This window comes from Pocillopora verrucosa, chromosome 13 (genome assembly GCF_036669915.1).
Source record: "Pocillopora verrucosa isolate sample1 chromosome 13, ASM3666991v2, whole genome shotgun sequence".
In the NCBI taxonomy this organism is placed as follows: Eukaryota; Metazoa; Cnidaria; class Anthozoa; order Scleractinia; family Pocilloporidae; genus Pocillopora; species Pocillopora verrucosa.
In genome coordinates this window covers 7226380-7243064 of record NC_089324.1, presented here as the reverse complement: position 1 = coordinate 7243064, position 16685 = coordinate 7226380, and the positions used below count along the sequence as shown (strand labels likewise).

At 38.8% G+C, this 16685-nt stretch overlaps 1 protein-coding gene and 1 pseudogene across 2 annotated transcripts; both read left to right on the top strand.

Annotated features, from left to right (window-relative positions):
- Window positions 1–29: 29 nt before the first annotated feature.
- LOC136277933 (uncharacterized) lies at window positions 30–16177 on the top strand. Of its 2 annotated transcripts, XM_066160841.1 has the most exons (9): window positions 30–348; window positions 4947–5130; window positions 6167–6470; window positions 6931–7084; window positions 7620–7934; window positions 8478–8581; window positions 11060–11218; window positions 11871–12168; window positions 12953–16177. In XM_066160841.1, the coding sequence occupies exons 1-9, from the start codon at window positions 135–137 to the stop codon at window positions 13477–13479; spliced, it is 2259 nt and encodes a 752-aa protein (XP_066016938.1). In that variant the 5' UTR covers window positions 30–134; the 3' UTR covers window positions 13480–16177. The 2 variants fall into 2 exon arrangements, with proteins under 2 accessions (XP_066016938.1, XP_066016939.1); XM_066160842.1 differs by lacking the exon at window positions 4947–5130 and having other exon boundaries at window positions 209–348.
- On the top strand, window positions 1439–2925 carry LOC136277791 (uncharacterized; annotated as a pseudogene).
- Window positions 16178–16685: the final 508 nt, after the last annotated feature.

Genomic DNA, 16685 nt, shown 5'->3' with positions numbered 1-16685 from the left:
GACAGAGTTAAGGGGAATCCCTTAATGGATTACCTCATCGCCATATGCATGATAAACGCACCATAATCAGTTTCATTACGACATATTTTGACACGAATGTTTATGAAATGTGACATCTGAGCTTGAAGTGTACCATGGTGGATGTCCGAGATGATTTTGCAAACTTATCCCTAAATGAAATAGCAGGAAATAGGCTACAATTGCTGGGCAAAATTCAGAAACAAATTCGTGTTGCAATTAGTTCTCTCGAGGCCGGAAGTGACTTGGTGACAAACGAGCAAGTTCGATGCATCTTACATCAAGTAAACAAGAATATTGATCTGATAAAAGCCTCGTGCAACGAACAAGGTATACATGTTTATAATTTTATTGTTATTTTTCATTTTATGTATCGGGAAGTAAAACTATCGTTTCTTACTTCGCCCGTTTTCCCCTCAGGTCTTATACAGTTGTTTGGGGTTTGTTCAATCGCTTCCGAGAAAAGTTAATTCATCAAAAAGATAAATCGACAGTTTAGACTGGGATTACATCAAATTATGTTGTTGATCTGTTATTGTTGACCCGTTGTTGGTTTTACGAAAGTATGCTTTTAAATGGACAACTCAAATCATGTTTTTCCAATGGACGCCACGGGACAAATATTTCATATATCAAAACTTCCCGACACACTTTCGTTTTTCATTATTCCTTGGATGTTTTGGCGAAAATTGACGAAAATCGGTCAAGTCTATTTACCGTATATATTCGCTCAAAGTGATTGTATTCCTTCCAAAATCAAACGCGAGATTTTAGCTCTTCAAGGTTAGCAAACAACTCGCGCCACGCCAGGAGATTATTAGGGACCTTAAGCAAACCACGACAGCAACGGCAACCGGCAGAACAATAGCGCAGCACGTAAGTTTTAAAACTTTGTACATTTCTTAGCCGTCCTATACAAAACAACAACGTGAAATCGCCACAATTTGCGTCGTCTGCGAACCGAAACCGCGACGGCAAATTGTTTTAATTTCCATTTGGAACTCAACGCATCTTTTATACGTTATGCCGTAGTTGAGGTGTGGCGCCGTATGAGACGGTTAACACATGTAGCCATTTTTGAAATTCTAATTAAAGGCAGAAATTCATTTTTCAATCGAAGTCTTCCTTGGCGTTGCCGTCCTGATTGTTTAAGGTTCATATTATCTCGCCTCCTGAAACCGCAAACCAATACACGGCTTTCGAAAATGGCGGCACAGTGCGACCGGAGTTTGAAGACTGGTAACGAGTGCACTGAAACGAAGCATCAGAGGCCTGATCAAAACAAACATCTTTCACGTGTAGAGCGATCAACTTGTCAAAGTTTGGAAGTTTTATTATTACATCCTTTATAACGCTTTGAATTTGAAAAATCCACGCTGAATTACAATGTGAACAACTCAAGATTTCGATTGATTGGAAAATGGTGATTGTTTCAGGACAAATTTTCTCGTCGAAAGAGGGTCAAAAAATTTCTTATTTTATTTTCCCTACTGATAAATCTCAACGAAAACAATGGACTCATGCTATAAGGAGAGACGAAGGGAAAAACGTTCAGATAAGTGGATCCACTAAGGTATGCTCGAGGCATTTTAAAACGGAGGACTTTCAGAGATCGCTAAGTAGAAGTAAGATAAATCTCAAACCTGGAGTCGTTCCTACAGTATTTTCGTGGCGCACGTCTCCTCGTAAACGAAAGCCTCCGCCATTCAGACATTTAGTAGCAACGGGTTTAGACTATATCTCAGAAGCTGTTAGCGAGAATGAAGATAATTTCGAATTGATTGAACAGCCACCATCAAACGGACAACTCAGACTGAAGACAAAGTATTCGAAGACAAAGGATCTCAAACAGAATGTAACGCTTTAAATGTAATAATGGAAAAAGAGATTGCTGATTTGAAAGCCGAGATTGATAAACTTATGAAACAGAACGAAGCACTGAAAGCTAAACTATTCAATTTTGATAGATTTCGTTCCAAGTCATCGTCGATCAGCTTTTACACCGGATTTCCTGACTTTGAGGTGTTTAAAACAGTGTTTGACTTTCTTGATCCTGGCGAATATGGTCAAAACATTAGGTATAGGACATCTTTAAATACCGAGGAACCTTCACTAGATATTTACGACAACGAACACGGCAGTAAATCAGAAAAAGGACGCCCAAGAGCTCTTAAGGCAATTGTACTTAGTGATGTGTCGTCTAAGAGAAGGCTTTTCTGAAGAGCACTTGAGTAATCTGTTCCATATTTCATTATCAACAGTAAGCCGTATTGTTATATCCTGGGTCAATTTTATGTACCTTAAATTTGTTCAGATTAATATATGGCTCTCAAGAACAGTAATTGACAACACCATGCCAGAAGCTTTTAAAGCAAAATACTCAGCAACAAGGGTTATTACTGACTGCACTGAGGTACGATGCCAAATGCCAAGCAGTTTACAGTTTACAGCGACACAACTACAAAATGCAAGCAACACTTTACCAGAGATAATGCATATTGCAAGCTTAAGGTCATGATTGGCATCATTCTTTTTAAAACTGTGAGAGCATTTGGCTTTAAAATAGAACCCTCGTTGATCACTTGTTGTTATAATTTCGTGAAGATATTAATCTTGAAGAAAAGTCTGTGCTTTCCTCAAGTTGGTTGGAACGCTTGTGCTGTCTTTGTTGGGGATTTTTTTACCAGAATTTACAATGTGCTCGTCCATTTCAGCCTTTGTAAACAGTGGCATTTTCTCAAGAGAAGTACCCCAGTTTTCTTCGGAATATTTTACCGATCGAACTTGGCGCTCGCTGGAAAAGTTACTAGTAGTAGACTTGGTCAAAGAAAGTTTTCTTCGCGTGTACAGTTGATTTGGATCGGGATCCACGATTTGTTTATCTTTACCATTCTTGATGAATTCTTCGACTCTGTAAAAAAATATTGAACCGTTTTGATTAAACTTACATCAACTACATTAAAGAGTGAAGCTATAACTTGATATTTAGGAGGCAGGCGTACTATTTCACTAATCGAGCTCTTCGTGTATCTTACCTTTTCACGAGTTCTACTTTTGTTTTAAGTCCTTTTCCAGAGTCGCCTCGACACTTCAACCAAAATTTTAGTTCATCGTTTTTTAATTCTGTAGCATTTCAACCTTTAAGTGAGGCACCAGGAATGTCATCTTCGTTTAAGCTGATATTAGATGTCATTTTTTCACGATGTAAAGAAGATAAAAAGACACTAAAAACAGTAACAATTACCGCCACGCTGAAGAGAACGCTGTTGTTTGGCCTCTGATGCCTCACTTCCATGTTTCTCGTCTCCAGTCCCCCAGCGATCGAGCGTACTGTACCGCCATTTTTGAAAGCCGTGTACAGGACCACGGAACCTCCTGGCGCCATGACGATGGATCAAGATTGCCCGGGGAAAAGTAACCCATTGCAGACACTTTTTTTAATTTCGATCGCTTGGAGCGTTGAGGAGGGCGACACAATAATGAGCAAAGTTGCCAAAAGTAAAGAAAAACCCGCGACAAAAATGGAAAAACCGCAAAATGAGCCAAGTAGCAAGACAACGAAAATTAAATTCGAGGCGATTCTTAATGTTTTTTTTTCAAGGCTGGTACGGTAAAATTTCTGCAGAGCCCTATTTAACAAATAGAGAAGCCTTGACTGTGCTCTGTTCTGTTATAAAGCACGAAGGAAGCGGCTAGAGCACGAAAGAAGTGTAGGGAAAAACACGAGACGTAGTCGAGTGTTTTTTCCCCACTTCTTGAGTAAATTTTGTAACGTGTGCGCGCTGGAAGTGGAAGTAACATGAAAATCGAGCCGCAAGGCGCAACACCAGGCCCAACACGAGCGGTTGCCGCGAAAATTCCCCCCAGGGGATTCGCTCAGGCCAGAGATTACGACACCTTCCTGATATATTAACTTCTATTTAAAAATACGTTTCTCCAGATAACTCGTGTGCTTTTAAAGATTTCAGAAATGTTTTTTTTTATGGAAACGATAGTTTGAATGTTTGAATTCAGTTTTGTCAAATAAAATAAACATCGAGTTTTTCGGCCTCTGAAGGTGGGAAGTAACCTCAACCAATTGACCCCAAATAGTGACCAGCATCTAATTTCTCCTTACAATATCACCCCTGAAACAAACAGTTGGGTCACAAGAACAAAGGAAATTATCACCAACTGCAGAAGCTCTTGATTCTTAAACAAATTTCTCCTTGTCAACATCTTAAATGAAATTAAAGTTGATGTTTTCAGTGAATGACACAAGCGTACTAGGAGAAAAAGAACTCAGAGTGCTCTGATAGGATTAGTACACATATTTTGGATGCCTACCACTGAGCTACAGAGGACTTGTGGCAGGCTTGGCGGTTTAACCTTTTCCCCTGATGTCATTATACATATTCTCCATACTGCTCTTTATACATTTCCTAAGGTGCTGACAAGGAGAATTTGTTTACTGATTAAAAGCTTCCTGGTATGTGATTAATGTGATTCAGGGGTGATGTTGTAGGGAGAAATTAGATGCTAGTCACTCTTAGGGTTTATAATAAAGTTCGGATATAACGCGCGCTGTCATTGGTTGAAAGAGCGTGCTCTATGAGAGTATAGAGCATAGAGCTGAGCTACAGCTGTCACGCCATCTACCAATTGTACTATGTTCGACCTTTGCCGGGACTTCTTTTTAGCTTTTTTCCGATAATTGAAAGTGAAATTTCGGAACTGAAGCGAGCCGGCAAGTAGCAACAGAAGAATCAAACAAAGGTGATGAATTCAGTGTATGAGACAGGCAGAAGAGGAAGGAAATGTTCGGAGAACAGTATAGAAAAATGCACACGAATGTTAGGGCGTAAAGGGATCATTTACAATATTTATGACTGCAAATCAATATTTAATATATAAACAGAATGGGCTTTTGAACACAACTTTCCTTGCAGAGTCATCTGGTTTTAGGACTGTTGGGAAAGTAAGCCAGGATGAACTAGCAGCATGGGAGCCGCTAGGGGAAGGCGGATTTTCAAGTGTTTATAAAACTAAGCTTAAAGGGAATGATGTTGCTGTCAAAGTGTTAAAAAATCTTAAAGAAACAAGATCTCTGCTTACAGAAGGAAATCTATTAAGGTGAACTTTTAAACATCCTCATTTCCGCCCTTCCTATAGATAAAGTTTAATGTTACAGTCATTAGCTTAAAATATTGGTAACCTCTCTTCAAACCTTTTGTTGAAGTTGAGTGATTTTATTTGCCAAGTAAATTTATTTCAGTCTTTCTTATGCTTTTAGTCTGTTCTTGAGCCAAGTGGCTCACCCAGCTGAAGCTTGTCCTGATTTCCAAATCAACATGAAGCAACTAGGAGTGTTACCACTTTCCCTGAATGGGATGGAAATCCATTGCAAGGTTACCCCCCCCCCCTCTCCCCTTAGCATTTCACCAGACTTCCTTAGCAACACCCTGGTACCTATTTACCTGTATACTTTGTTTGGAGCACAACATTCTCTTTGCCAAAGAGCACAACATATTGAGCCAGCCAGGTCTTGAATTTGGATCTTTCGACCTGGACTTCAGTGCTCGAACCATTCGTTCTCCACTTCTCCTCTTCTGCTTTTAATCAAAACTATAGCAAAATTCTCGTGAATGTGATTAGTTATAACCAAATTCTCGAGAACGTGATTGATTATCACTAACCTGATTTGAGCACTTATGGGACAGTGTACACATCATACTTGTAATTGGACAGTGTAAAAGGACAGTTGAAGGGACAGTTAACAGGTCATGCCTGTGTAAGTGGACGGAACGCGTCATGAATATGTGTTGTTGTCTCACATATGAAAACATATCTCCGATGTCTAGTTTCTTTCTCAAATTTTGTCATAGTTTTGATTAATTGGTAATAGGACTTCATGTTGTCCAATTCTGTCTGTAATCACTACACTCATGATAAACAAATCACACTTCTTGGTCGTCCGATCTTGTTTATCACTCATATGATTACAAACCGAATTGGACTGCACTTAGTCCTATTACCATTATTAATTATTCTACTGAATATCAAATTATTCTAGTTACTCTCAGTTACATTTTACTCAAAGTTAAAACCCCTCTTTGGAAATTCATTCTTACTAGCTTCTTTAAAATTATTTTAAATTTTTGATACACAGAGATTTTCGGCATGATAACATTATTGCATTCAGAGGAATGAACATTTTGGAGCGTGATGTCTCATTTGAGAATGTTAGTACACATGAGAAATTCACCCTTAAAGCAGGATGCCCTTTTCTGGTGATGGAGTACATTCCTAAGAACCTCTACAGATTTGTCGAGGATCACAAAACTCCAGAATCTAGGGGACTTCCTAAAAGTCAAGTGTGGACCATTGGTAGAGGAATGGCCAATGGCTTGATGTACCTACACAGTTTGAATCCTCCAATAAGCCACAGGGATTTAAAACCTGACAATATACTGGTGAGATTCCTGTAGAAATCATCTGTTTTAGACTTCAGTCAGAAAAAAAGAAGACAGACTGTAGCTTAATGAAAAAATGCAAAAAGGGAAAAGAAATGATTGATTAATTAATTAGTTAAAATAGATCAAAATGAAATAAAGAAAAAAAATCAGCGAGTCAATTTTTTTCTCAAATTATTTGGACATATGCTGCACGGCAAACACTCAAGGGTTTATAGAATCACTCTTACCGCAATTTTATTACCTTTTTGAGACCTGTTTGCCAGGAAAGGAAAACATTGAATAAATTTGAATATAAAACAGAAGATAAAAAATAGACGAGTTGAAAAAATATTGAAAAACTTTGATGCTACATCGTCCAATCTTTAAGCTGTGAAACAACTCAGTCAGTATCACTAGAAAACATTCAATAAATATCATCTTGATTATTCCCTTATTTTTAAATCATAAATTAATCAAGTTGGAAATCAGAAGCTTGCGGGTAAAACTAGCAGACTTTGGCTTATCAAGAACAATTGAGAGGAATGGCAATGATCTGTCTTTGTTCCATGCACGTTGGACAGCACCTGATGTGTGGGATGGTTACATCACAGCTAATGAGTATAATAAAGAAGGTAACATTGACCCTTGATCAGAATTTTTTCGGTTTTGGTGTTCATTGCAGTTAGCAGTTTTCCGTTTTCGGTATTCGTAAAAAACACCAATGGGTTTTTGGATTTGGTATCCGATGTGGTTTTCGGGTTTTTTCCTATTTGGGTTCCGGTTTCCCTTCGATCTGAGCGGCAAATATGCACCACCACTGATCTTGAATGCCGCAAAACCTCTGTACGTTCCACTTATCATCACTGTATCGGATCGATAAGAGTTTTGATAACTGGTACGTAAAAATTTATCAGTTTTGACGGTTTCGCAAGCAGTTTGCGGTTTTGATCCCATTCTTTAGCGCTTTTACGCTTTTGAATGATTTTTTCTACGGTTTTGCGGTTTCTAATAGACCCCAATGCACCCCCTCCTTCACTTAAGTGAAAACCTACGCTGCATGACTTAATTTCCTCCAAATAGCTGGTGAAATATTACCAGTAATGAATGGTTTTTCATCCAGAATGAGTACGTTAGCATTACAAACAAACTGCTACTTTCTTCACCCAGAACTGACAGACACAACAGAAAATGAAACCGTGGAAGAAGAGCACACAGGCTTTGGTGACGAACTTTTTTATCTACGCGCTGACATCTACTCGTATGGACAAGTAGTAGCCTATACGTTAACAGGAAATACACCGTGGCAGGGTACAAACTCTGTTAGTGTATTAGGTATTCAAAACAACTTGATAAAGAAGGAGGACAGAGTGGAGTTGCCCGAAGAACTGGGTGGTTTATTGAGAAAAGTTATCGAGGACTGTCGTATGGAAAATCCTGAGATGAGACCAACAGCAGACGAACTGGTTTCGGAGTATTTTAGTGGTAAAGTTTCCAAAAGTTAAATTTACTTTCATTTACTCTCACTGGCAATTGTTGCTTATAGATATACTTCTCAACGAAAACTTCTTCACTCTCTTTACGCAGTTAAAACTTGTGGGACCAGAATTGTTCTTGTCAAGTCAATACACTGGTAAATTTCGTCGTTTCAAGTCCAACGGCAAAGGGAAAAACAAGTCAAAATAAGCCAAACTAAAATTTTCTTGACCAGGAACTGCGTGCCATGATTAAACAGAACAAGCACTTTATACACGAGCTATTGGAATTCCCAACCAACTTTTGAATTGGCAATCGTGTTTAGTGCCAATCGGAATGTTTGAATATCTCCTTTGATTCGTCATTTACTGGATTAGAAAAGTTATTCTGCCCTGCTCAAAAGATTTAAGCGTTTTTTATCCATTTCTTTGTCATTTTGCAATAGTTTTTTTGTTCTTATTTTTATTTTATCGTATGCAAACATCACTTTCATCATCTAAATGTAAAATTTTTAATCTTTAACACATGGCTTACCAGAGTTTTTTCTTGAAGGTGATGTTAACCCGTACCAAACCGAAGCCAAAAGCGCTGAGTTCTTTTCCTGTGGGTTCCTCCAGAATACTTATGTCTTCGTTGCTGAGAGCTTGGTGGACGAGGTAATGCCGCGGTAGTAATTAGTGGTAATGGAGTAGTGGTAATTAGTGCGGGCAGGTGTTGTATTATTTGTTTCGATGCCTAAGCTGGGCCCTACTATTTTTAAGTTTTTGTTTTGTTTTCTTTTTAATAATATCTATGTTAGCGTACAGAGAGTGGTATGTTGCTCGCACCAATCAGATCGTTTAAGGAATGTATCTCGCACCAATCAGATCGCCGCACTAGGGTATGTATCTCGCACCAATCAGAGCGTCGTTTTTGTTCTTTGGTTTGAGAGGTGTTCAACTTTCAACGAAGTAATGGGGGATTCGGAGAGAACGGTTGGCAAATTGGAATCGTCTTTTAGAATGAGAAATGCTAGCTTTTCTGTGTCTTTAACGTGTATTTTACCGCGCTTTATGAGAAATGCGATTACTACTGGACAGATGAAAGATATCAGATTACTTGTAATAAACTTGTTACTCATGCTGTGAAAACGGTGGAAAGTTGCTCGAAAGAAAATGGAGCTCTGTGCACTGTAGCACGATCATGGTTATTGTTCCTTCCCGACGAGAGTGAGAGCAAAAATTATGAATCAAATATTGCTTGAGGTGTTGATGAATTGCACCAAATATTTTGATTTGAGCAGTTCTTTAACGGCAAGCTGTGTTGCAAGATTCATGATTTGTTGAGTGTGTTGATTATATTTTTCTGGATTGGTTTGCTCGGTGCTTTCTCCAGATGAATGTCCGATTAAAATTAACAATGGACGATTTAGTGTATGTTTTCGATGTCTGGAGAAAATGATCTTGTGGAGTCGTTTGTGTTTGGCCAAGGACGAATTCAGATACTATCGTTTGCATGTTTATTTGATTTTGTTATCTGGAATGAATGATTTACGGAGGTAAGTAAATATGATGTAATTTACTAACGTCGAAAATGTATCGAGTCGAAGGAACAGTTTTGGTCTCGGTCCGCATTTTTGTCGACAAAATAAACACATACCGCTTAAAAAGATGTTAGTGCGGACCATGTGCAAAGCTGTCAAATATTTCTCGAATGTTGCGCCTGTTGAATATTCAATAGTGACATCTCATTTAAGTAAGTAAGTAAGTAACTTTATTTAACCACATATCGCATATGAGTGAATAGCTCGTTTAAATGCAAATTTGCTATAAAAAATTGACATAATTTACATGTATAAGTAATAAGTAATAGGTAAGAAATAAAAATTAATTATCTAGGATGAATAATTGCTATAAAAGTAATCAATAATTTAATAAAAGGGAATATCGGTGACTAGACTATTTGTTTACAAAACAAACAGCTGAGTCATACGATGAGGACAACTGTATATCTTGTAAATTTTTCCTAAAGATAGAAAGGGATTCATTTACTTCTACATCTACATCTATTTTCATTACGTTGGTAAAATCTGTACAGACATCACACCAACCAACTCGCGTGCAAAGTGAGAAGACAACAGAAAGGCTTGAAATTATATTAAGATCAATTTTGATCAAGAAATGGGCCAGGAATGTTCCAACCACAATAATGAAAATAATCGTGAAAGCTGATCGCGGAAAAGCGATTGCGTGACGCTGAGCAAGTTGTAAGATGACATTTTATCACATACCAGATGAAAAAATCCTTTAGATTCTCAGTCTACATTTTGTACCTAGTACCTTGTATCCGGTCTGCAGTCTGCATTTTGTACTAACAGGTATCTGTGGCACCAATACAGTTTATTTTTGGTCACAGTTATTCGCACAACACACACAATCTACCACAAAATACCTGTGTGTGTGTGAGTTAATTCGATATTTTCGTTCTTTTCCGCGTTAATACTCTTCTTTCCTTCTGTAAAAATGTAGACATAACTTACAATGTTTCAAGTAATCCACCCACCCCCAATAAATAACTCTTGCATGCATGGCATGCCTATAGTACATGATATCCTCACAACTTCGTAAAAAGTGATGGGTTGGGACTTTCAAACTCTGGCCTTGTTGGTGTATCACCTGAAATTTTGTAAACGCTGGATAAAGTTGATTTTCCTTTGGACGAATTTGTGGTCTTTTGCCCAGCAACACTGTTGTGGGTTGGTACTTTCAAACTCTGGCCTTAGCGTATCACCAGAAATATTGTAAACTCTGGACAAAGTCGATTTTCCCATCGACGAACTTGTGATCTTTTGCACAGCAGCACTGCTATTTCCGCAGTTTTTGATGGCTTAGTAATATTTGCGTGGGATTATTGGCGCTGCGGCAGGAGTGTTTCTTCGCCAGCGAGAGGTTTGTGAGGGGTCTGAAACTAATTTTATTGGTGCCAGACCCATTTGCAGACAGCGCGCTTTGCTCGATGCCTGAAGCTTTCCCGTGGGAGTTGAGACGCTCTTGCCTCCACGCTAATAATGAAGGTCAGCTCGTAGGCTTCTTACACTAAGCTTCTCCGTCTTATCCTATGTATGTCTTGATTGATTTGTCCTCTTTAACCAACAGTCCAGTGAAGGGTACTTTAAGACAGCAGTTCGTCCCCAGGGATTCCCCCCTGAGTGTCTGTTGTGCCCTGTAGAGGTTGGCAATAAGGAGTACAACGACGTGCCAAAGGAGTGGGTTTATGAACGGAAGTATAGGGAGCACTACGGAAGATTTAGGCAGGTACATATATGAAGACAAGATTTTGCATTGACATATGGTTTTTTGTACGTACAAGATAGGACGGCGAAGAAAAACAGTTTCAGACAATGGAAATTACAACGAGTGCCTCAAAATAAATTAGCATCTCTTTTTTTCATAAGAACTTTTTTTTATTAGAACATTCAGGCCAGCACCTAATATTCTAATATTTCCTTATATTATCACTGCTGACTCAACCATTAAGATTATGAGAGTAAAGGAGTTCCGCATCGTTAAAAAATTCTCCCTTTCGTCACCGTAAAAATGTACAGAGAACAGAACAGACGTTTGATTTGTCTCAGTGTTCTTGCAGTTGATAAAGTGTTAAATTAAACTTCTTATAGAGATTTCTCCTCAGGGAAGGGTCCAGGGAATTTTGATAAGTGGTGTCCAAACGCTGTGCCTCAATATACACAGGAATTTGTTGTTCTTATAGATAAGCTAAGCAATATTACAAGACAAGTTGATAGTCTAGCATTTAAAGATACTTTATATTGTAAAATTAACATGCAATCTGTCGTTTCAAGAATTTTGGATTCGTTAGATGGTTAAAAAAACCCTTATGTAGGGGAATGCCGGACCTTTTCTCTGGATCTGTCGCCGCTCTTGAATGATTTTCTTTGTGTGCGTCTAGGATGCTATCGACAAAAAGATCGCAGACAATCCTTCCATTGCCCTCAAAACATTGATTACCTCTCAGGAGGAGGAAGAAGAAAGACAAGAAATACAACTGATGTTTGGACAATCAACCTACTGTCATCATAGAGCCGTTCGGGAGATCTGGAGGAACCTAGAAGACTCTAAAAAGAGAGAGTTTGTTGTGTGTAAGACCACAGTCCATCCGGTATTCAGCACATCTTTCGGCCTCCATGTCGCTGTCCTGACCGCGGACAAACCTCAGAAATTTATCTTCGGTAGAAGGGCTAATCGAGGTACCTATTTTGTTCAAACACCCTTTTTGGCCTTTTGTTAAGAGTTCTGTAACTGTTTACGAGTTTAGATTTTGATTAAAAGGAAAATGATATCTGACTCCAATACATCTCCATTTAAAGCCACCCAAATAGATTTTTATGTACGGACCAAAATGTACGTATCGATAACAAAACAACCAAACGACCGCCATTACACAAAACATTCCGTGTCACGAAGGTCGCGTGATCCATATGGCGGGAAAATCTGGCGAACAGGGATCCCAGCTGCAGGTAACAAGATTGTTTTTTTTCACACCAATCCTTGACTAAGAGAGGAAAAAGTTTTCCACGAGCCTATTCCACCGATGATTTTAGTCAATTCCCCTCAAAAATATTTAATGTTGATTAAGTAGCAGTTGTCATTTCAATCATTATCAGCTGAACAACAAGCCACCACAACAAATTTGTTTATTGAGGTTTACATGTAATGAACTCGTGTCCCCTTTATACAATCCCTTGTCTCTTAGCACTGAATATGAATATTTGAATTTAACAACACAACACCAACACGAACAAGGTAAGCTAACGAAACTCAAAACTGAGGCTTTTAGATTTTTGACACACATCAGCTTTGTTTCATCTAAGGCCCGTTCTCCTATTTTTTTTTGGGGGGGGGTCCAAATGCAGAGAAATTCGCGATACTTAATAACGAGACTGTAAACATAACGATGAGCAATCCTAGAATAGACCAACGAAAAATGTAGCGCATAAAATATTGCTTATTTTTTCCCTCGTTATTTTTCAGAGGGAATGCCTACCCCAAGCAAGTTTACCTGCGGGGCTGTGGAAAGTGTTTCAGTCAAGGACTACATCTATAAAGACGGCAAGCCTTACGTGAATCTAATTCAGACCGCCGTGAGAGGACTGGAAGAAAAGCTGCGAGTAGAGTTGAAAGGCAGCGACATCAGCGCTCTTTGCCTCACAACCGTGTACCTCAAGTTCGATACGCATGAATGGGGTTGCTGTGGTTACGTGGACCTGTCGGATGAACGAGTGGCTCCCGAGAGGCGACTAACGTTCGAGCAGCTCGGTTCTCGGTTCACGATGGGCCCTAAAGATAAGTATGAGCACGAAGAGGTGGTAGCTGTTGACTTCGAACTTTCACGGATGGTGGAGTTCGTGCGGGAGAATTACGAAGATTTTGCAAGCTCAACTAAGCTAGTAGTGGTGAAAGTTTTGCAGTCGTTTTTCGGAGTCGCTGCCGTGGAGAGAGCTTTTCGCGTTTATCTGGAAGATGGAAACAATACTCTCCCAAAGGAGATTCCATCTTGAACAAATTTGGTGATAAATGCTCGAATTTTCTTTTTCTCTTCTCAGTGATAGCCTTACTTAAAATAACCACAGGCTCCAGTTAGGGAGACTAGCCCGCAAGGGAAGCTTTATAAAGGGTATTAGACATTTTGTACTCCGTTGGGTCCCCAATGAGCAGCTTGTCTTTTACTGTTAACTCTGTCTTTACTGACACATGACCAAAGTTCATAGTACTGTTACGACTATCGAATCGGGGGAACTAACTATCGAACACACCACGCTCGACGAAAGGCACCGAGACTCTCGCACTGTCTTTTTCACTTTTTTCTCTAATTACTCGGTTCTCCAGTACACAATTCTGTGTAACTCTGTTTAATCTCTAAGGCTCTCTCAATGAACAATTCTTCTTCAGCCACGGAATTCTGACCGCATTCTTCTGCACTATCTTCTCGCCACTATCCTAAGTAAGCTCTGTTACGGGAAAATTTACTGATTCTTCCGTGTTTGTTTGGGACATATTATTCGTAAACTTCCCATATTTAACCATTTTCAATTTATTCGAGTTCATTCAAGTTCTTTGATTCTAGTAAGTAAAAAAGAAAAAAAAATTAAAAAAAAGCCACAGTAGCTTTTGAGTAGTAAACTAAAAGATGTTTGTTTTGTTGCTTGCTTTTATTGTACACCTGCATGTAGGTACTTTTGTTCACCATTACTAGTGAAATTTTAGGTAAATATAAGTGTTAATGGTCTTTCTGGAAAAATTGATTCTTATGGTAGTTGGCAGCTGAGTTTATACTCATAATTTCAATTTCCTTTTATACGATAGTTTCCACACCAAGCTTGCATAGATAAGCAGAAATTTTTAAATTGCTTTTCCACTTAAATTTCCTAAGCTGCTCTATCGCAATTAAGGTAGGTATATTTTCAATATCAGAGCTGTGAATTCTTTCCTAAGTTTCCTATTTTTTAACGAAAACATCAACAAAAAAATAGAATCTTCAGTGAAGCAATTGGACAAAGAAGCTCCATACTTAAGACAAGAAGTTTGAGAAGAAGCTCAAGATATTAAAGATGAGCTCGGAGGGAAAGTAGAATCTACAGCGCATGAAGTACAGCACATAGGACAAGAGCTTCGAGGTAAAGCCCAAGACATCAAAGATGAACTCGGAGGGAAACTGGAATCTACAACGCAAGAAGCACAGCACTTAGGACAAGAGCTACGAGATAAAGCCCAAGACATCACCAATGAGAGTTGGACTACCTGTGGTACGATTTTCAACAGAGTCATTTTACCACTATTTAAAACGATTTTTCGCAATTTTTGCAATTTTATCTTGTTTTTATCACTTCACTAAAGGATGCTGATACCAGTTCCGTGACATGAGGATACTGATGTCGTAGAGCTGGGATTATGATCAAGGTTATCAAGCACACCCACTGAAAATATTCCTTTTCTTAAACAAGCAGGCGATACACATCCATCTTCCCTGTAGCACTCGCAAAGAGACGACATTAGCCAGTCTTCTATTTCCATGATGCGATCGTAGGAAACAGAAATCCCCATTTGATACATCTTTTCCATGAGTGTTTTACTTCTGGTCGAGCTATGCTATGCTTAGGCCAAGAGATAGAGGTGGCTCACGAGATGCCGAGTGGCGAGTTTGACCAGTTTTGGTCTTGTAGGACCTCTTCTTAGTGTTGAAGATAATCGTTTCGCAGACTGTTAGACATGCTTGGTTTTCTGACTGCACTAGATCCCTTATGTTAAGTCCATTTAGAATGATAGAAATCAGAGACCTCCAGCTAGATGGTAAATATTACGATTGGCAGTCCATTGGAAAAAATCCAGAAAAATAAAATCCTTTGTGAGCAAAAATGTCTTTCCTTACAATCGTTGCAGCCCTCGCTAGAATTTCAGCGTCTTCTGTAAAGTACTTATTGCCTCGTTAAAAACTAAGCGAGTGTTTCTTCCATCAGTTTGTTCTCCCATTGTAATGTTCCAACAAAGAATTCTTTAACTTGGTTTTATTTGTGGTCTTTTTAATTCCAAGATCTTTAAGCCTCTGGATGTACAACGACGACAGCTCAGAAAGTTTAAACAGATGAGTTCCGTTTTCCACACATCCTTCAATGTACTCAACCAGCTCGACAAATGCGATTGACTCGTCCATTTTTTCATCGTCCACTCTATCACTTGAACATTGCACTTTCTGCGTACAGAGTGATCTGTACCGATTTTTCAAAGAGATTGGGCATTTCAGATGGTATTTTGCTTCAATAGTAATTAATTCTTCCTCTGATATACGACCTGTATATTGTAACAATTCAAAATCCTCCAGTTCAAGGGTTATTCGACGGACGCTCTTATCAGTTTCCAGCATCGAGAGACATTGAAGCTTATCGCTGTCGCCTCCACCTGAACATAATAAACATTGTGACTGCTCTTCAGAGTTAGACTGGCGTTTCCTGCGTTTCGATGCGGGTCTTCCCTCCTCGTCTGCTCTGCTGTCTTCGCCTCGTTTTCGGCCTGCACGCTCTTGAGCTTTCTTAAGCTTTGAAAGGCTAAACTTGAGGTTACAGGACTTGTGCCAAGAACCTTGACAAAGGCAGTTACATCAACATCGTCGCCAAATTTAAGCTCCGTGGGTAAAGCATTTGCTTCCCGAATGCTATTCACATTTTGAAAGAAAGTCAAATACGTTTGTCGGTTATCTTCAGGTGATCCATTGCTGTTTAGGGAACACTTTAATGCTTCTCTCGTGGACTCCTGACAAATGATGCACTTTTTCCAATCAAGTGACATTACAGTTAAAGCTCCTAGAGGACAAATGCTATTTCAAAATTTCTACAAGGTAACAAAGTTCTTATTACTTGAATCAAAATTACCGTTTTTCTCCATATAATTCTAACAATTAACTATTTGTTATACCTACAGAGATAAAAGAACAAAGCACCAAAATGGCCTACTGTCTAAATTAAAACAACCAGTCACTGCTTTAAAACAATAAAAAGGATTGAAACAACCTGTCCAACGGCATGAAATACAAATTAAAAGATTTCTTGCGTAAGGTACTCACAGATATTTTACTTTCACGATGAACTAGTCGAACTCAAACAGGAGCATTTTAATTAGGATAACTACCACTCAAACCAGGCTTAAAACCATGCTAATAGATAAAAAATATATTTATTTTATGTTCTAAAGATAATTTTCCAAAGACATTTTC